We start from the raw sequence: 22,053 nt of genomic DNA, 5'->3' as shown, positions 1-22,053 counted from the left end.
ATGTTGAGCTAGACAGACATGCCAAGAATTACCGAGACAGGATGTTCTCATAGCTTCTCTCTGAAACCAGGAGCATCACACTTGAGTGAATAGCCTGTGATTTCATGGGTAGTTTTTGAGAAATTTCTGAGCTGGTTGTGCAGAGATCTGTAATTCAGGTTTTCCTTAACCAGAAAGGATATTGCAGTCTACCTAAGCCATGATAAATTAAATGTTTAGGCTAACCTAACTGAGGACCTCTGGAGTAGCATGGTCATCATTTCCTTGGGAATCTTTTGAAAGTAATATTTTGATGGAGAAGGAGAGAGCAGGGCTTTCAGTGCCAAAGCACTAATCATCTGCTAAAGAAAGTGTGCAAAGAAATACACTTGCACATCCAGGTGTATAAATGTGTTTCAACCACTTCTATTTTCTGCTTTTGAGTTGTGTCAGTGTGAGATTGTTCTGACATGGTAAACATGCCAAATGCCCTGGTTTGTTTTAGGAACTGAGTTTCATCCCAGACACAGTTACATTTATCTAGTCAAAGGATTATGATTTTTGAGGAAAGCCCAGCTTCAAAATATTTACTGATTTCAAGGAGACCCATGATCTACCCATAGGCATTCTACAGTTAGAAAAACATCTTTGGCATAACATGATTCCCTGGAAGTGATTCATTCATCTGTGGGAACAACATGAAGCTCATTTGAAAAATGAACACCAGATAAAAGGAAACCTGCTAAGAAAACTGCACTCTAATTTAGAAAAGATGATCTAATTAGTACAGCTAATATCAAGGAAGCATACATCATTATGGTCTTCTAAAGCATATTTAAATATAATAAAAATGATTAATTAACAATTCAGTAATCATGAGCTCCCATCCCTTTCACAGCCCAATTATACAGCTCAGAAGATGCAAATTGTCCCTATGGATTTAAAAACTCATGGTAACTAACAGTAATGAATCTAACAAAAACCCAGGACATCACTGAGATTACTCATGTGCTGAAAGTTAAGCATGTGCTTAAGTGCTTTCTTGGGTTGTAGCCTTGTTCAAACAATTGCTGGCACTCAGCATGAGATGGATATTGGCATATTGGAAATGTGGAAAACGGTGAATTTTCCCAAGGTTTTGCTGTGAAAGCATCTTTGCCTGAAACCTGGCCCACTCCAATTGGAAAATGAGACTGCTTTGGTTTGAAATATTTGCATACCTTAGCACAAGTTCCCACAGAAACAGGCCCAGTTTTGACTTCAAAACACAATGTGAAAGAAAAAAAAAAAAGGCCCAAAACATAACTTGTATTCTGAGTTCTGGTTCTTTGTCCTTTATTATGATTTTGTGGGTCACTTCTAGCTGAAGTGAAAGAGTGCTCTAAGAATTAAATCAGTAGCCTGGGACTGATGACAGTTTTCCTGGGGGTCATTGAATAAATCCCATGGGGTAGCAGTACCCCTCTGTACGTCTCACCTAGTTACACAGCCAGCTAAAAATCGGATAGAACTTTTAAGCTAATCTTTCTGGGCTCTGCCTGAGATCAGTGGACAGAAATGGATGCTTCTGGAAGCTGGCACAACCAAACTCCCAACCAAATCCCAGTAAAACCCTCTAGTCTTGACAGGCTCAGGTCCTTTGTGTCTTACCTGGGACTACAGAGAAAATCCTACCAGTGAGTTTTGACAGGACACTTGGAAAGCTGAGTTTCAGTCACTGGGTGAGGAGGCAAATATGCAGGTTCTTAAGCACTTGTAGTTGTTTTTGAGGCTGTTTTGGCTGATTTACTGTGAGGGTGGGGAGGCCCTGGCACAGGTTGCCCAGAGAAACTGTGGCTGCCCCATCCCTGGGAGTTTTCAAGGCCAGGGTGGACAGGCTTGGAAGCAACCTGGTCTGGTGGAAGTTGTCCCTGCTTATGGCAGGGGATGGAACAAGATGATCTTTAAGGTTCCTTCCAACCCAAACCATGTTGTGATTGTGTGATTCAAGACTTCTGCATGTGTTTGAAATGTTGAGAAGTGGGATGATTTTTTTATCATAATACACATAGTGCACAGCACTGATCTGGATCCCCTGGGGATGGGGGGCCCTGCAGATTCAGAGGCTGCTGCTGGGCCCACACCTTGAGATGCAACAAATTCACTGAAACTCTGCATGGGCTTGTGGTTATCTGGTAGAGACAAAAGCAATATGAATTTTTCATTAGCACCTTGTGCAAAGAGTAGCCACAGTCTTTATAATCCCCTAAGCAGGAAGGAAGGGAAGATGCTTCAGGAAAGTCAGGGACAGAGGTGTTAAGCCATGCTTCTACTTATATAAATGTGTAAAGGTGAAGGGAGTCTCTCTCAACCTGTTCACATCACCCTGTTTGTTCCATCCTGTACTGCTGCAATTCAGCATATCTGTGCAGCCAGACTTTGCAGCCCCTTTATCTCTGTAAACCCCAAGCCAGTCACCCCTCCTTCGTGCTTTTGCATGTTTTCTGTATTAAATAAAGTGACACCCCCACATGTTCTATGGAAGGTTATTTTGAAGGCAGTCTCATATCTTCACTCTTGCCTCCTCTGACCTTGATCTTCACTTTCTCTTTTTCTCCCAAAGAAAATATTTGCTTGCGCTGTTATCTGTGAGCAAGATCCTTTCCCCAGGTGTGGCGATGCTGAAAGAAAAATTAATTTCTCTTACCTTCTTCCCGTCAAAGAGAGGGAACTTCCTTTTAAACTGAGAGGAGAGACAGCCTTTAATGGATAGCCCTTGCCTAGTCAGCACTGGGTGCTCCACAGAGGAGAGTAAATAACTAGAACAGTGGAAACATTTTATTAAGAAATGCAAAATAACGCCAGACCTTCTGTTCTCAAGTTGAATTTTAATCTCAGCTCTTGGCTCAAGTCAAGGCTTAAACATCCATTTCTAAGGGACAGGACCTTATCCTTGGACCTTACAGAAAGCAGACCAGATACGCTCAATTCCACTGAGTGTGATCAGCCAGAATTGCTGGTATCTGTGATACAAAATGAGAGACAGAGCCTAGGAAGAGAGGAGAAAGCTAAATAAATCAGTGGGGGGAAAAAGGAGGTCAGGCCAGGTGCAGCACAGAACTGCTGAGTCTTCACACCACAGCGAGTGATAAGGAAGGAGCCTCATCTGCAAGTCTCAAAGTCTCAGCTCACAATTTAATCCAAATGTGGGTTGTGCTCACAAGTAGAGTGTTCTGCTCTGGCTGTCGTCTAGAAACAGTGTGTGAGATGGTCACTTTGGTGATTGCTCTGGCCTCCCTTCACAGTCACTGGAGCATTTTTATGCTCACAGAGTTGCTGTTGGAAAGTAATCATTGCTCTTGAGTTCATTTGTGGTAACCACTGATTTTTTTAAGAGTGAGTACCCACAGCAAGAGGCTCTCTGGGTGATGTCACAGGCACAGTTAGGTGTCAGTCCCACCAGGCCAGTCTGGGCTGAGCAGCCCCATGGCACTCTCAGTAGCCCAATTTGTGATCAGTGGGGAGCTGGATGTGCTGGTGAGATCTGTGCACTCCCTTCTTGCTGACCAAGCTGAGAGACACTGAGGTCAGTTTTGAAATGTTGTCAGAATAACTTAAAAAGTTTCAAAGAATCGGAAATTTTCCCAACTTTTCTGCCACAGACTTTGTAAGAAGCCTTAAAGTGTGGTGGAAGGCGATGGATCAGGTTGTCTTTGTGGTGTTAAACTGTAGGGTTTTTTTCAAGACAAAGGCATTGACTGAAATAACCTCAGAAAGAATCCCAGCATGAAGCCCTGGTATGAGTTTTGGGTTTGCAGAGGTGAGCATCACTGAGAAGCAAGTTTGCAGTGCTGTGATATGTTATTCTGAGCCATTCCTAGTAGAGTTTTAGTACTGAGGCGCCACACAGAGATCCTGCATTCATACTTTAAAAAAGTGAGACTGAGAAACTTGCATTTTCTCATATAGGGAATAGTTTTTTCTTCTCAATTTTGGCTATTTTGTACTTACATTCTATGGTTAAACCTTTTCTGTTGCTCAGTAATAGTTGGAGGGGGATTGGCCATCATCTTTGTAGGTACCAGTTGTTCAAGTAGGTACAATATTTTAACATCCTGTTAGAATCAGGGCTTCCATTCAGTGCTGAGCTTGTAAACTCCATGTCATTTACTGAGTTTTAATTCTGTGTTAACAACTAAGACAGTGGAATGCAGATCTCACTGAGGCTTCTTGGAGTGATTACAGAATGACTGAGAAATTGCCATCCTTGGGATGGCAGGTGGCTGGAGGGCTCCTGTGCCACTGTTTGTGTTTCATTGTTCATGGGACCTGAGCAGTTCATGTGCATCTATTGATGCATTTGCCATTTGTTACTGGTCTCCAGTCAGAAGGGCACATGGTCAGTGTCTGGTCAGAAACCCCAGATGAGGAGTAGTTGAAGGAAACAAAGACAGTTCTTAGTTTGAAGGTTCCTACAAATATGAACAAGCAGAGAGGCTGGAGAGTCAGCATTGGCTATTCATAATGACTAATAACACCAATTAATTGATGTGCCTTTTAGCCTCTGAATTTAAGAGGAAGTTTGCATTTACATGACACAGGCTCAGCTGAACAGACTGGAAGAATAAAAATATCACACTGATGATATCTAAACCTAAGTCCCTGCAGAACGCAACGCTAAAATTTCACAGTGACATCTGTCCTTATTATGGCATTCCTTCCTTCACTCCCAAGATCTCTTTCTCTGTTTTCTGGAGGTCTACCAGCCAGAGGAATGTATGATCTAAAGCAGCTGAAATGAATTGCCACATCTATCTGTCATGAAGATAATTAACACCATATTTCCACCCAAACAAGATACAGATCATTGGGTGGTTGTTCTCCCGACACCAAAAGCTGAAGCCCCTATTATCACATCTTCTGCTCATCCCTCCTCCACAATTGCCATGCCAAACCTCTCTCGATATGCCAGGAAATACTGGGGAGTATCTAAGATAGGACTGAAATGTTAAGAAAACACTTTGCATGCCCAGATTTATCTGCAGGAGCTGCCAGGTTGTCCGTGCGATATCAGCACGCTGCACATCTGGATTCCCAACAGGCTTTAGAACTCTTTATGGTGTTCCAGATGTCCTTGTGCATGAATACTTACCCAGCTACCCTGGAAAGGCCTTGTCTTGATGCATGCAAGGACCTCATAGGCTTTTTTTGTGGGTACGTCCCACTGGTGGTTCATGGTTGCCTTGCAATTGAATAAAGCATAGAATCATAAAGACATAGAATGGCCTGGGTTGAAAGGGACCTTGAAGATCATCTCATTCCAGCCCCTGCCATGGGCAGGGACACCTTCCACTAGACCAGATTGCTCAGAGCCCCATCCAGCCTGGCCTTTTAACTAACTGCTTCTTCCCCTCTCACTTGCAATGAAGTTCCCAGTTTATCCTGAATTTCTTGGTCCTAAAATGTGTAATATTGTCTTATATCAACATATGGACCACTTCAAGACATGCAGACCTGTAAGGTAGTCATTTCTACATTATAACTCCCTCCTTCTCTGCATTAACTGAGCTTATTTACCAATTCTAGGAGATTTCTTTCCTATAATTGCCCAATTCTCCCTATTACTTTCTTTAGTAATATGTTAGAGATCCCTGGCTATATCCATATGAAATTTTACAGCTCATCTCCAAAAAACCCACTTGAATGGGAACTCTTCACTCTTATTCACACTTTCTTGCTCATTCCCAAGAGCTTCCCTATCATTAACTTTCCATGCTAGCTTTCCATGGACAAAGCTATTTTGAACTTTCCTAAGAGGCAAACACCTTTCTGCCCACCAGATTCTCTTACCCCTGAAATTTCCAGTTTCAGGTACAACATCAGCACTGCTAATTCTTGCCTAGTTCTTCATCTGCAGTCCTTGCATTAAGGAGTGTTTCAGTTGTTCCTTGCTGATTTTAGTTTCCCAAATGGAATAGTGGCCGTGCTGTTGCTGTTTGAAAACCTTCAGTCAGTGAAGAGTTTTGAGTGTATTGGAGCTGTCTGTGTTCAGTTTTGGCAAAGTTTGATATGCAGCTGGTGTAGGACAGTGTAGCAGTCCTGGTGTTCAGCAGAGGTGATGAGATCATCTGTCTCTGTGCCTCTCCCAGGCCATGCCTGGTCTTGGCTGTGTCATCAGCTCCTTCCTCGTGCAGCCAGTATTGATTGCCCTGTTTCTGCTTAATGAACCTGGAAATTTCCCATGATGAAAGAACAGGAACAATATGGGACAACTGTCTGTCCCACACCTTCCCTTCCAACAGCAAGGAAGCTGGTCATAGGTTCATCTGACCCTAACAGAGGTGAAGGGCTGCTGGGAAGGAGACTCCTCCACCCTGTAGCAACTTCACTGCCAATATCCCTCCAGGGAAATTCCTTCCTTTCCCAGACAGTGGGGCCTCACCTCTGGCTTGCACGGGTCTGGGCAGGGAGGCAGAAGGGTGACTGATTCTGCTCCCTGTGCCAGGTAAGAGCACACAGCCCTGCTCTGCACTTAGGGCTCAGCAAGCCAGGAAGAGGAAAACTGCTTCTATTCCACCTCCTGTTCCTGCATCTCTCTTTCACATATGTTGTGCTTCTAAATACTGAGAGAGTGGTTGTTATTATTTATAGCTGCCAGTAGCATGCTGGGTGTTTCACAGACTAAAGGCTCCAAGTGCCTTCTTCCAAAGAGCTCCCAGTGAAGTGTTGGGGGCTGACGGTGCCACAGCTCTCAGGGGTGATGCATCTCCACTTGGCTGATGTGATTTGACAGCTGGAAGCCACATTCTGATGGCTTTCCCTCTTTCCTGCTTTCTTCATTAGAGGTGCCAGGTTATCTCTGCGAAAGAAGAAGCTGCTTCCTGACCCCCCACACAGAGCACATAGAGCAATTTTTTTTTTCCCTTACCACCCTCTGCCAAATTGCCTTAACCCTGCCCCGGAGAAGGGAAAGAACAATTTGACACTCTGTGCCCATTGAGGAGGCAGCTTTCCCGCTAAGCCTGTGCAAAGATGCCGTTTGGTGCCAGCAGCAGTGATAGATTTGTGATTCCTCCCTGTTGCGGTTTCTTATGTAACGCTGTAACTGTAGCTGGCACTTGACAAGATCCGCGGCTCCTGTTCTGGCTGGGCTGCACATGATGCAAGAGTCAGGTAGGAAGGGCAGGTTTATCTCTTTATGGCTTTGCCATCCCCAGGACAGGGCAGCCCAAAGGAGTTTTTCCTGGGTCTGACTTTGAAGGGTGGGATTGCTCTGAATGACCTCCAGCTCCTTCTCTCAAAGAAATGACTCACGACTGTCCCGTTTGGGGACAGACACTTTTCTCCAGGATCAGCTCTGCTCCAGCCAGAGACTCCCCAAGGACTGCTGCTCCACTGGATTCACATCTCTGTTGTACCTCTTGGGCAATACACAGAGAGATCAGACCCATAGACTACAACCAACCCACGTGCAAGTGTCCCTGAAAAATGAACATTAACAGCTGTCCTATTATTATCCAAATAGATACTATTAGAAATTGATATATTTAATCACTCCCAGCCAGGGTGGAATTTGAACTCATGACCTAGAAGTAGTAGCAGAGTTTTCAGCTGCAGAAGGAAAAAAAAAAATAAAAATAGAAGGTCAAACAGGACGTTTCCTGCTGGGCAAAATAATTTATTGCAGGTGAAACAGTCTCAGATATGTGGTAAATTAGGCTGTGCATTATCTCATGGATAATAACTTCTCTCTGATGTTTGCCTTCTTGTGTGCATCTTTATTTTGTGCTCTAAATAAGATAAGAAGCACCAGAAATCTCCCAGGAATAACAAATGCATTTTCTTTGCTTGATTGAGGAAAGAAATATTGGACAGACATGTGTTATGCAACAATTTAAAAATAACTCTCTTGTAAAACTTGGAGTGAGCCTCAAATACCACAGAAGAAGCAGAAATGTGTTACCTACCTTTTTATCAGTCAGCCAGTACAGCTTTTTTCAGCTACTTTCACTGAACTATTGGCCTGATCATTTCCTGGGCATTTTATTTTAATATATTTTCCTAGGAAATACATTCCAAGTGTCTGTTAAATTTGGAGTTACACTCAAACAGGCAAGCATTTGGAAAAAATGCTGCAGTAAGACTGAAATACCTGTGCTGTCCTTAATACCTTGTTGGATCCAGCGACAGAAAAGACAAGACAAAGGTGTCCAAGGCCAGGTTGGATGGGGCTTGGACCAACCTGATCTAGTGGAAGATGTCCCTGCCCATGGCAGGAGGTTGGAATGAGATGATCTTTAAGGTCCCTTCCAAACCAAACCAGTCTGGCATTCTGTGATTCCAGGTGTATCACTGCACAGCTGATCCTGCTGTGGGCCCAAGGCACCCATCGTGTAATTGCTTCACCCAAACTTGATCTCAGTCTTTCTGGTCAGGATCTTCTTAAATATATGGTGGCATTGGCCATCCCCAATTCCAGCACTTCCCTGGAGCTTTTTGTGATGGGAAGGGCAAAGTGGAAATAAAGCTTCTTCTTCTCATCAAATTGTACCCCAGAGAGGGTACCTGCAACTGGATACCCCAAATTACCAGGCACTACTGCAAATACTGGCCCCGGGAGCTCAGTGCAGTAAACCAGATCATTTACTAACAATGGTACAGGATTTTTTTTTAAATGTAAGACCAGTTGCAGATGTAATGACAATAGAGGAAATTAGCTCATGATGGGATTTTAGGAAGAGGCTAGTGGAAACATGTTCAGTAATGTTCAGTTATTAAACCATTAGAGATCCCACTGGAGACCAGCTAGTAGGATTTCTCATAATCTGAAGTGGTTTAAGGCAAAACACAGAGCCCCTGAGGAGGGAAATGACAAAATGTTCCTCTGGAATAGTCCCCTCATCTCCTCGCCTGTCTCTGTGTGACAGCACATGATCTCTCTCATGTGTGTGCACATGCACAGATCAGCTCCCTCCCTCCTCCTGAGGGGCAGGAGTTCTGCAGCCCCCGAGCCTGGACCCTCCAAAGCAGCATTTCAGAGAGGTGGGATGGTAGAGGTGAAACCAGAGAAAACTGCAAACATATGTGTTCACTTGGGGCCCAGTCTAAGCCCAACTCAAACTGCACAAAATACCTTCCACTGGCTTCAGGAGCCTTCGGATCAGGCGCTGAGTCTGCTCCCGTGGCTCTGTTCACCATTTTGGTGGGATTACAGGGAAACAGGAGGGTATTAAGTTCTGAAAGTCAGGTCTTGGCTCAGGCCTGTTGAAAACAAATCCTAGAGGTGATGTCTGGATTCGGTGAAGGTGAAGAAGGTTATTCTGCCAAGCAGGCCACCCTAAATTGGGAAGAGCCTCCTCCTCAAACCCAGTGGGCTGAGGGCAGCACCTTGAGTGCTCCCAGCAACAAACAATCAACAGCCAGAGGTTGAGGGGTGTTTGTTGGGGTCACAGACCCTGTGCAGAGTGTGCATCAGGCCTTTTTCCCACAGTATGGCCTGAAGCAGTGCCGGATCCCACAGAAATGCTGCCACTGGCGGTGCCGCACGGAGACAGCTCGGCACAGCCGGGATGTCGTTAATGATGTGAGTAATCAGGAAGGGCTCATGGAAAAGCACGATGCAACAGGTAAAGTTCGTCAGTGCTGCTGATGATAATGGCCTTTCCAGTAATTAACTTGTCCTGACCTGCCTGCCCGTTGTGTTACTGTTTTCTCCCTGTCGCACCGGGACACCGGAGCGCTGTCCTCAGGGGGAGGATACTGGCACCGTTCCCTTGGAATCAGTAGAGAAGTGCTGGCTCCCACCAGTTGGAAATAGGGGATTTCTGCATTTTGTGTCCCAGATCTTTCCTTCCTCAGCAAAAACATACCAACCTTCCCTCCTGGGGTGGCCACATCTGAGCCCCACGTTGAGAAGCGCTCCCATCTCGCTCGGGGTCTGAGCACAGCACTGAAGAAGCAAACACAACACATTTTTCCCCCTCCTTCCCTGCTTCTAATAACAACCAGGTGCTCCAACACTTAACCTGTGTGCTGCCGTGAAATTGCCTGTCTGCTGCAAACACCCATGTGAGGCCCAGGGCCTTGAGGATCTACTTTATCCCAGGATTTGTAACCTAATCTCAGTGAGATTGTCCATTTATATCAGCCACCTTAAACATTCATGTTTTTGTTGTTGTTTAAACATGAAAGGAGAAAATGGTCTCTTGGCATTGATTTTTCTTTTTTTTTTTCTCTTGAGGAAAAACAAGAACTATCTTTAAGGCCTTGGCTGCAAACTTTGTTTTTTTATTAAATGTGCTACTGTGTTTTAAATTGGTACCAGGGCAGATACTTGGAGGATTATATCAAAGTCTGCTGGAGTTAATCAGTTGCATAAATATCTATAGGTTTGCTACTTACAAAACTTAATGGTTCTCACGTGAAGGACAGAAGAAAGAGGTCTGTGTACAAAAAAAAAAAAAAAATGTTCAAAATCAAATGTGCTTAAGGTCCTAAACAGGGCTTGGGTTTCAAAGCAGAGGTGCAACAGCCAGACATATAGTCCTGTGCCAGGGCCTCTTGTGCAGGTAGGAGCTGGTCTGAGCAGCAAATGCACACCTTTGTACCTCAGAAGATCAGATGAGCAGCTGAGTTGCAGTGGTTTAAACCTGGAGTTTTTTGCTGAGTTACTTGAGGTTTACACCAATATAAGCAACAGCAGAGCTGTAGACTAATTGCCTGGTTTGAAACTGTGGTGGTTATGAGAGTTGGTGGTGACTTTGGTTCACAGAAATATTCCAAGAAGCAAAGGATATTTTCCTAATAGATTGGATCCCTCGACTTCTGACTCCAATCCCAAATCCATGGAGTATTGCATAATTGGGGAAGATGGTGGTGTAGGTGTTAGAGGAAATACCTTCCTGATACATCCAGAAGCAAAAGTTAAGTCTGGCATCATCTTGATGCCCCTGTTTTGCATCTCTGTGAGCACAGAGTCCCAGTGGTACAGAATGTACCCACCAAGTACTCAGCTGAGATTATATGTTCAGGTTGTGGGCTGTTCTGTCATTCTTCCTTGGAAATACCCTGTTTGGGTTTAAGCTGGATTTGGGAGCAGAAATCCACTGTACAGTCCCCCATCTCCCTTCCAACTCATGAGTGTTCATTTAGTACTTCAACTACCCTGTTTTGCCATGCTTGTAAACAAATAAGTCATAAAAAAGCTGGAGGGCACAGAGCAAACCTGTGGCCCCTGTTGGCACCTGCCTCACTGTGGATAGAGAGAAAAGCCTCTCCAAGGCTGTTTCCTTGGCATTTATGTCTTCTGAGTCAGCTCAGTATCTGAGAGAGAAGCAAAAGAGTTGTTTTGAGGCCTTTGCACCTGCCATGGTGCTGGGCTTATCCAAACAGAGAGAGATTGGACCGCAGCTGAAAAAACAGCCCGGCGCAAGAGCTCGGGATTTTTGACGTCCTGCTTGTGTTTACAGCATCCCACCCTCCTCTCTCCCGACTGCAGTCAGGCAGGAATTCTCTTCATTATCTTCTGCCGTGCTTCTCATGCCATTTTTATTAAAAAAAGGAGAGGCAAGGCAAGGGGGAGCGTGTGTGAGAGAGGAGGAAGAAAACAGCCGTATTTGTACAGTCAATGACAATGCAGGACAAAAGATGGAAGTTTGGGGAGCAGATCTATTTGGGTTGTCCTAAAGTGACCTCATCCTCTGGCTTACTTATCAATTGCTCTTGGAGCACCTGAGCATGGGGTAGCTTGTAAACGCCGTGGTGTTGGTGGATATTTGGTGTAATTCAGGACCTCTGGAAGTGGCACTGGGTGTTTTGGAGGTTGTGAGCAGGATGTGGGGACAGACTGGACAGCTCTAGCCCACAGATGGGATGGTTTAGACCTCTGGGTCCTCTGTTTGTGGTTGTTTTCAGTCCACCTTGTCAGCTGATCCAAAGAGTTGCAACAAGGGAAGATGTGGAGTTGCTGCTGTTTGCTGCCAGAAGATTTCCTGTTTTGCTCAGCAAGGCTTCCTTGCTAGAGAAGAGCAAAGGTGACAGTGCTAGAGGGAAACAGGGACATCACTGGCAGACCAGGGCTTGTTCTGGGCTGCAAAGAGATGTCCAGAAAATGTTGTCTTTTGACTCTAGAATTGGGTGGGTATTTAAGGTCAAAGCCAGAAGAGTCCTTCACGAGGACACTTGAGGTGTAGAATGTGCGTGTTTCACATGACACTGCCTGTGACAGCCATAATTTAATTGGGGATGCTTAAAACTTTGTCATCTTGTCCTTAGATAACAGGAACGCTGTCTGCTTTCATTGCTGCCTGGCCATTTATCTTTTCATAGGGCAGGAGCTGGGCTCAGCCTTAAGGATATTTGAAATTTTGCTGGAAACAAGTCTTTACTTTGTGAAAACACTCCTGCTGTTTTTTGTAGTAGGAAACACATATATGCCGTTGTAGTAGGAAGAGAGGCACGGGATGTTTGCTTCCTCTTGATGCTTTCACTGCCTCTTGAGTGTGTGCTGTGCCCTCAGATGCTGAAGCCCCACGGTGTGCACAGAGCAGATGTGGTTGGGGCAGTGTCAGCTCTGCTGGAACTCAAGGGCATGTGTGTTTCTTCTATAAATTCAGTGATCCTTTAAACCCACCTTGGTCTGAGTAAAAAAAAAAAAAAAACAACTTCCCACAGGAATAATTTTCCCTGAAGTTCTCCAGGAACACCCAAACTGAGAGCAGAGGTCCCTCCCCTGGGGGACAGAGTGAGATTAACCCAACTGCCCAGCCTCCCCAGCAAAAACATGAAAAGAATTAGAGGGTTCTGTGTTTCTGACCCTGGATCCATCACTAGCCACAGCAGGCAGGCAAGTTGCCCTCGTGGTGCTTCACACAGCACGTCCTAATTCCCCCTCTAAGCAGGGCTTGAGTCATTGCTTTTTAATAAGAGTCCTCCCCACAGGCGGAAGCTGCAGCGATCAATGCGGCTTACTCACTTCTCGAAAAGGTCATTAAAAGACCATAGATATAAATTTAAAAGAGTGTTTGTTCGCATCCTTGATGTTAAAGATGTTCTTCTCTCTCACCTCCTTAAGTAGCACCGCGCGAAGCCGCCGTGTGCTGGTCCTGCCTGACAGCAAAGTGCCCCTTGTCGCTGTCATTGTGCCATCAGCTCCCGGGGAAGGCAAGAGAGAAAATAAATGCTCAGAATTCACACTTTTATCACCACTTGGAGCGGAGCTTGTCTTGCTGACATCTCCAGATAGAGTCTGTAATATCGACCTTGGTATGATATAACTATATAGGAGAGAATAAACTCTTTGTTTGTTTTCTTTTTCCTTGTGCTCCTCCCTCCCTCGCTATGGGACTGGATTACTGCCCGAAGTATTTCACATATCATGCCTTTAGCAGCTATATTTTTCCAAAATGTAGGTACTTTGAAAGAATGTTAAAACTCCTGGTTGCTGTCAATATGATACATACAGTTCAGGAGGATATGAGCATCTCAGGTTCCAGTTGCTGAGATGTGAAATGCCACATCCAGCTCAGTCAGCTTTTTGTCACATCAGGCTGGGGTGAGCTGAGAGCTGTGGCTTGACTTTTGAGTTTCTAAGGTGGCTCTTTGGTGATCCAGTCCAGGCACATCTCCAGCTCTGCCTGTGTGATGCTGGAGGGTACTTTTGGAGCGCACATGTCTCATTTCTGAGCTCTTCTGGGCATGGCTGGTTTGTTGGTGCTGCCCTGGATGTGGCAGCCTGGGGCTCCTCTGCTGTCCCCCACCGTGAGGAAGATTGTGAAGCTTCAGGTTGTTTCTACTTGGGCTGCCTGAGAGGGGATTTGGAATCTTTCTCATCTCAGGGATTGTCCCCTCTGGAAATCATGTCCTCCAGGCATTTGTCTTCCCTTTCTTTGCATTTTAACCTAAGACAAGGATATTACCTTCATAGCTCATGGGGTATCATGAGCATATATAACTTCACAGATCTCATTTTCTACCCAAACTGCAGAGAGGTAAGGGGAGCCAGGCTGTGCTAATACCTAAATGTATGTGTAAGGGGTCGGATACTTTGTGCACCTTCTTTTTTGGAGAAGAAATGGCCCTTTTTTGTGTCAGTAAACTATAAGGATCATCTGCCTGTCACAACATATCATTTCCCCAAGGGCTTTCCATCTTTGAGCAGCAGGTTGCTGTTGGACATCTCCCCTCCCTGGTGTGTAGCAGGTGACAGGGTTAGACCACAAAGCAGCCAAACTGCTCCATGTCCACAGGACCCTCTCCCCATGCAAACTTTTCCATTCCCAATCCATACAATTAAATATGCCAGAATTCTCCCCAACTAGTAACTCTTTTCCAGTTTTCTGTCTTATTCACCCACACACACATTCATCTCCAATCCCCTCATAGTTCATAACCACCATATTCTCTCCTGTGCTTGATTTAGTTCTACATCATCTCCCATTGTGTCCTCCAAACTTCCCACCCTATCCATAAACAAATGTGAACTTTTCCTGTTGTCCCTTTGCTTACATGTACACAAAAACACACAGAGACACTAAAACACACACACAGAGACACACTTCACCCAACTACCAGTGGGTATCTGTAGAAATCAGATAAAAAAATCAGAATCTGAACACTCCTATTTTGCACTCAGCCCACCAAAAAGCAGCGTGGCTTTATTTATTTTCTAGCTGTTATAGCTGCCCCAACTGTTCATTTGTTAACAGTCTCTTTCGAAGAATTGAACCTTTTTTGTGGTTAGCAGATCCCCAGTGACAAAATCCACATTTCTGCAAGTGTACTTGTTAATCTTAAATATTTTACGAATGGTTTTGAGACAGAACTTGAGAAATAACTGCCCTGTACTAATCAGAGCTTGGCTCTGCTTTGATTTCATCAGTATGTATCAGAAGCTTCTCGCTTTAATAAGTGGATTTGTCCAGGAATGAAATCTAAAGGAAACCCTCAGTATTATACAGCAGTGTGTGTTTGGCCACTTAAGTTACTTTCCATAATTCTTTTTCTTTTTTTTTTTTTTAACAAAACTTTAAACAAGCCCCAAGGGCAGAAGTTTAAAAATTTTCCCTCTGATTGAATAAACACTCTTACCAATATCTGGGTAGACATCCCCCCAGTCTGTAGGTGAATCAATATATTGTTTGTGCTACATGAACTCACAAATTTAGCTATTAGAAGGCACAGACTGTTGCTGACAGAGATAAGGTGCTGAAGGAATGAGAAAGCCAGTTGTGCTTTTGTCCCACTGAGCTCCACTCCCATTTCACTGCCGTGTTTGAACAAAGAATCAGATCCCAGTGCAGTTCCTTCAGTGCCAGTTATTTTGCAGGCACAGTATCCACGAGAAACAGCTTTGTTGTAAAATATAATGTGGGATATTGGAGTTTAAGTCGTGCTTGTTAATTTAATGAATGCTGTAACAAGATACTTATTTCACCTTGAAGATTGAAGATTTCAGTAACTCAGCCCATTGATACCCACCTCAGTGGCTTTGCTGCTCTGTGTAGTAGATGTATCTCCTCCCAGTACACACCCCATTAATATGTGCTTTTTGACCAAGTTCCTGTGACAAAAAGACACATGTATTACTGTCAGTAACTGGGGCAATGTGAGTGTAGTAAGCAGAGGACTGGCAGGGGTTAGGGAAGAGCTGGGCTGCCTTATGGGCCCTGCAATTAGCCTGATTGATGACTTTGAGCAAGTCATTTTGCCTTCACTACTCCCCGGCTTTACAAATTGGATACAATGAGGATAAGGGTAATGAGTTCCTTTGTGGAAGGTTTTGAGTTTTGATAATGTAAAAGACATTGTAAAAGAGCTAAATATTTTTATTAGGCTTATATTATTCCTGTGTTGCATATAAAAATTACTCTTTGTTTACAGATGCACAGGATTTGGGTTATTATGGCTTTGCATAAATGTAGCAATTTGCTCATTCTTTCTGTGAGTATTTCGATGTTAATACCATGATCCAGTGCTGTTGTGTGGATCCTATTTTTTTTTGCTCAGAAACAAAAAATCTTTTTAACTCTACTTTTTTAAATACCCATATGCAAAGCGGATTATTTATTTATCTATCACTGAAACATCCCCAGTCCCATTCTGTCTTAAGCTAATAGTCAAGTTCCCACTGGCTCCAGCTGAAGTTGGATTGAGCTCAGGGCTGCTCAGGAAATAATGAGTGTTTACAGGGTATTTTAAGTTCCCTAAATGAACTGTGCCACAAACTTGCTGGTAATGCTGTCCCCGGTGTGACAGACAGGAGCAGAAGTGTCCAAGGCTGGACACAGTGAGGCACAGGGCTGGTTCCTCAGGTGTTGAAGTACGTGGACTGTCAGTAATGCTCTTAGTGTTTCCCACTACACATGGTGAGGATTGACAGTGCCATGGTGCCAGTGCAATGCCATCCCTGCAGTGGGTGTGAGCAGCAACACAGCAAACTGCATGATTTTCATCAAGAAATGATGGTTTAGCTGCCAAATGGTCAAGAGTTTGCAGCTATTTCAGGGCTGTGCATAAATCAAGCGTGGACAGAGCTGACTGTGCTCACAAGGAAAAGACACCCAACCAAAAATCCATCCCATCGAAAAGAGGCAGGAACATTTGGAAGGCCTGAATGAACTAAACTTTGCTTTTTTTAGCATCCAACCCCCACTTCAGTACCTCCTTCTCTGCCCTTTGCTGCTGCCTTTGTTGTACCTATCACTCAGTATCTCCTCTTGCCTTGCAGGGAGCTGAGTGACAGGACCACGTACACGTACCAGGTCGTCATTGTTTCCGGGATGGAGGAGAGTGAACCTTCCCCTGCTCTCGTCTATATCTCTGGAAGTGGATACTGTGGAGATGGGATTATCCAAATGTAAGTCTGGAGCGAGCAAACAGATAAATCTGGGCACATCTACTCAAGCCAGAATCAGAGACTAGAAAGGAACCGATGACCTCTGATGTCTCCTTAGTTCAGGCCAGCTCTCCTCTGTGGATAATGACTCATGTGCTGATGATTACCAGGATGAGGACATTTAATTGTAACGTAGGCCCTGCTATCCTGGCACCAGGAGATACAGACAGAGATACAGATAATGGAGCCCAGACAGCAGGATCGATAGGAAAGTCCACTGTGTGCTGTTTATGCTGTTTGCCCATGCATCTGTATCTTTACACATGTAAATGACATTTCCTATACAGGGCTGAAGTAAGTGCTGGAAAAATCCACACGGCCTTGGATGCTGCCCTTACACTTGGTGTCCCCTGTTTCTCACAGCTGGTGGACAGGGTAAAACCCTGCCACGTGTTGGGCCAGGTTCCTGGTGCAACCTCTTGTTTGACCGTCCACCAGAGCTGGGATGCATTTGGAGGTGATAGATTTGGCCTCTGAGAATTGTATGTTCTCAATCAGCTCCCTTCTCTCGCTGGCTGCCAGTCCCCAGGCCACTGAATATGTAAAACAATCCTTCACAACTGTGTTAGGGTTTATTCTTTTACTATGTTGGCCCTTAAGGCCACTGCTTCAAAACTTCCTGGCATTAGGTAATTTAATTATTTAAACTGTGGAAGTAACAACAAGCAAGTGCTTAATCCAGCCAGTGTTCTCCGCTTGGAATAATGCTGATCAGCAATCACACAGCACAACCCTGTCAGACGATACACCTGGCAGCAAATATTTGCAGGATGAGGCCCAACAGGCAAGGAAATCAAAGAGAACAACCAAAAAACATATGAATCCAGGGCAGACTTGGAAAGAGAGGTGGAGAAAGACAGATTAATTCTGCTTTACATAACTTTTCTGCTACTGTTATGTTTGCACATTCCTCAAACATCACTTGTGGCTTTGCAGCAAGTGTCAAACAATAGCTGAGCTGCCTCAGGAGCGAGCAGGAACCAGACTGTGTCACAGCTTGGTTGGTTGTGGCCCCACTTGCAGCTGTGGCAGCCCCTTTCTCATCTGGTTCCCACTCTTTTCCCCACATGCTGCTGCAACTGTGGGGGCTGGTCCAGTGACACCACCTGCTCCCTGTCAACCACTCTCCTCCAAGTGCTGTCACCTGGAACAGCCCAGCACCAGACTTTAAGCCTTGTTATTCCCAGCTGGGGTCACAGTCTGGCCCTTCCAGATTTAATACAAAGAGTTTCAGAGATTCCTGTTCTCTTTTTCCCCACCTGCTGAGCTGCAGCCACACCAGCTATGAAGGAAGTTGCTCATAACCTCATCAGAGAACAGCAAGTGGTATCCACATGTGCAGCAGAGAAGTGGCCAGGGAGGCCTGTGAACCAGGAATGATGAAGCTCGGGGCTGGAGCACAAGGGAGGATGTATTTTAGGGGTTGGCATAGAAAGCTGTTGTACAAGTTTTCAGGACTTTGGGGTTCTTCAGCGGGGTTGCAGCAATCATTGGAATGATACTATTTGCCGTCTGACTGCTTTTTTTGCATGTGTGTGCCCTGCCTGCAGAGAACTGGGGGAAGAATGTGATGACATGAATAAGATCAACGGGGATGGCTGCTCCCTGTTCTGCCTGCAGGAGTTGTCCTTCAACTGCATCGGTAAGTCCAGCTCGGAGCCCTTCCACTCACCGTGGGCAACACCTCCATGCAGAGTGCAAGGAAAAAAATCGACAGTATTTTCAGCATTTCCAGCTGAAGAGTTGTCATGGAAGAGAGAAAAAAGGTGGAATTTGTAGGTTTGAAAGGCGAACATATCTTCCCAGCTTCTGGTCATTTTGATGGGAAATTGGTTCTGCTGGCTTTGAAACAGCCTGAGACTTAGGGCTAAGTCAGCCATTGTGGGACTGATCCAAAGCCCATTGAAGTCAGTGGGTGGTTTTCCACTGGCTTCAATAGGCTTTAGATCTGACTACGTGAGAAGACATGAACTGATTTTTTTTTCTGGTAAACAGGAGGAGGAGTGAAAGGGGAAGGGACTGAGACCAGAAGCAAGTCCAGCTGAGGTCACACCTCCTTTGAGTTGCAAATCAATATTTGAGGATCAAAGGTCTGGCTAATCCCCTTTTTCAGAGGTGAAAACTACTTAATCAGATTTCATTTGCAAGCCTGGTTTGCTCTGATTAGCAAAACCTGTAAGCACAATGGCCGGAAGATGCTCGAGCTATCGGGGATAGCAGGGCTGCAGTTGTGAGCTTTACATATTTATTAAACTCTCTAAGAACGCTGGGGACAGAGAAGGGAAATGGAGAATAATTTACACTGCACCTTCTGTGGGGCAGCCCCACGATGTGGGGTTGCTTTTCCCAACCAACAGGGCTCTGTGAGGTCTGGGAAAGAATGAATCACACAGAGCTTCAAGAACCAAAGTTAATGTTTATTAAGGGTCGGCTTTTTCTCAAGACATTTTATGAGAGTCCTTATCTGGACTGACCAAGAAAACCCTATGTCCCATGTAGTGATCCCATGCCTTCAGCTCAGGGCATTGGTCCTAAGAAGATAATACAATGTTGGCAAGTCTGAAATTTGTTCTTTTTGGCAATCTGACCATTATCTCTTGTGCCTGGAGCAACATATAACGGACCTCACAGGCACCATGTTTCCCTGGGGTGGTAAGCTGGGGACTGGTTGGCTCATCAGAACAGCTACATTTTTGCTTCAGCATCCCACACTGTGAGACTTGAGGCCTGATTTGTTGATGTGCTTATTTACGTACATAAATAGCTCTATTGAAATTGAGCATATTTATGGTCCAGGCTAATTGTGACTATTGGTGGTCTTGAAGTTTCAAGTAACTTGCTGCCTTAAAGCCTCAAGCACTTGAAAGATGTTAGTCATAATATTTTGAAAGTGAGATAAACACTTACGTAAATGTTTTGGGTTCTCCAGAAGTCAGGCGTAGTGTGAGGCTGGTTCCAGCAAGGGTTTGAGCTGGAGCTGGGTGGTTATATCTGTATCACCCTGCTCACCAGCAGGTCTGAATTCCTTGCTCCAGGTCTGCACTTTGACCACATCCCAGTGTTGTATTTGGGCATGACTGACATTTGTTGGTTCTCAAAAATAAAACAGGTGGTGTGGGCTGGATGGGAGCTGCAAAATGTTCCAAATAGGTCCATGGACAGGAGTAAGAGTGCGGTGTCCCAAGCCTTGGACCACACAGTGGTGTCCTGCCAGGGGTGTGCAGGAGTCTGCTTTCTGCCTGTGTACATAAAATCATAGAATTGGTTATGCTGGAAAAACCCTTAAGATCATCAAGTCCAACCATATCATCCATCCACCATCATCCAACCATCCATCCATGGTTGGTGAACCAACATGTTCATCACCAGGACCAGCAATGGGGCTGGTTAAGAGTGTGGAGCAAAAGCTGTCTGACAGCAAAATGATTGGAAAATGAAGCAACTAAAACACACACGTGGATTTTGCTGTGCCATTACAGAGGAAGTGGTTTTTGAGATTTGCTTGCGTTGGAAAGGAAAGGGGAATTCCAGGGGTGAAAAGTTGTTTGTTTGTCATGAGCTTTGGAAGGTTGTGGGTTTGCACGGGTCCTGAATTACAAAATGATATCAAATTGCCTGTGAAATACCAAATCCAGGGACTCACTTAGATGAATCAAACGAGCTGACTCAAAGGGAAGGTGCAGGCACACAAATGTTTTGTTGTGAGCTGTGGTGGTGAGACTGCTGTGGTGGTGGGGGTCTCAGTGTGTGAGCAGGGTCTGCCAGGGCAGAACTGCTGCTGGTTTTTGCAAACACTACCTGCATCAAGTCTCTAGGAGAGGTTCAGAGAAGGTAATACCTGGGAAACAGGTCTTGTTGGCTTTTGTGACTGCTGGACCACCACGAATTATGACACCAAGAGCTAAAGAGACACTGCTGGTTCATCTTTCAGACAAATGAACTGTGCTGATTTATATTCTCTTTTAACATATCAAGCACTAGAACCTCACCAGAAAACATAAAGATGTTGTGCAAGTGAGTGGCTGTTCATATTACATAATAAATAATAATAAAAAAGAGCAGAAATTCAGCATTCTCCACAGTCTAATAGTAGCAGACCTTATCCTCTGCCTTAAGCCAAACAAAATTCTTCTTTGATACTGGTGGGGTGTTTTCTTGGAAAATACAGAATTCTCAGGTCTCTGTTTGAGGAGCACAGAAAAAAATAAGTGTAATTTATTTCTGTGTTTGCAAGGCTAACACATGTTATAATCCTGTAGGACAAGAAGTAATTATTTCAGACAGTGTTATTTTTGCAGTGATGTTCTTGTTGTATTATGTAGCTCTTTAGAGCCCCGGGAATCACTCCCCTTCACCAAAGAATTCAGTGAGCCTCAAACACATGTTCAGAGGCTTTGCTGAATCGGGGGCCTCAGGGTTTGATCTTGCAAATGCTTTCTTCCAGGCATGTTTCTGAACTACCACAAGGCATTCTTTAGTCTTCAGCAAATCTAACCACAACAGTGAATGCAATGCCTGTCACAAACTGGCTGCAGGATTGGATCCCACGTGGCTGAAAATAATCGCGAAACATTTTGTTTGCTGAAGGCAGGACAGAAGGGGCATCATCGGGGGAGGGGGTTCCATAGCAGAGGGTGCAAAGCCCAAGTGGGCTCCTTCCTCCTAAAGCAGAGACCACGGAAGTCACCTCGCTTGGTAGAAGAGAAATACAACAGAGCCCGCAAGCACCACCAAGCTTTAGATTTAGAGCCATGAATCACAGCATAATTTAGGTTCGAAGGAGTCTCTGGAGGTCTCTGGTCCAAGGAGGGCCAACTTCAAAGTTAGATCCAGCTTCAAAGTTGGAGCATGTTGCTCAGGGTCATGTTCAGCTGTGTTCTGGATGTTTCCAAGCAGCCTGTTTGCAGGTGTCCCTCTGCCTCTCTTGCTCCCTTTGCCTTTTAGGATCATGAGGTTTATGGGGTTTTTTAATCGGTCCAACTTTCCTTTGACTAAATGGCACAAGGCTCTCAAGACACTTTGCTCTAGTGCCTGTAATAAAATTAGACTTCTTTTTATTTTTCGTCTTGGTTTTGTTTTCCCTCCTCCTTTCCTCTCTAATCAGATAACAGTGGATCAATCTGCTCTGCCAGGGAGGAGAGGGGGTGGGGGAAGGAAGGAGGGAGGCAGGGAGGAAAACTGTGTGGTCTTACTGTCAGGCT

At 44.8% G+C, this 22,053-nt stretch overlaps 1 protein-coding gene across 2 annotated transcripts in view; it reads left to right on the top strand.

Moving 5' to 3' along the window:
• The window catches only part of PAPPA (pappalysin 1), a 181,555-nt gene that overhangs the window by 73,751 nt on the left and 85,751 nt on the right, over positions 1 to 22,053 (top strand). For both annotated transcript variants that reach the window (XM_027650182.1, XM_027650181.1), the window contains exons 8-9: positions 16,685 to 16,813; positions 18,403 to 18,494. In XM_027650182.1, coding sequence (XP_027505983.1) covers positions 16,685 to 16,813; positions 18,403 to 18,494 — 221 coding nt within the window. The remainder of the gene's footprint in view (positions 1 to 16,684; positions 16,814 to 18,402; positions 18,495 to 22,053) is intronic.

This window comes from Corapipo altera, unplaced genomic scaffold (genome assembly GCF_003945725.1).
Source record: "Corapipo altera isolate COAL_440 unplaced genomic scaffold, ASM394572v1 268, whole genome shotgun sequence".
Classification (NCBI taxonomy): domain Eukaryota; kingdom Metazoa; phylum Chordata; class Aves; order Passeriformes; family Pipridae; genus Corapipo; species Corapipo altera.
Note: the sequence above shows the minus strand (reverse complement) of the source record. Positions and strands in the feature narration are given on the sequence as shown.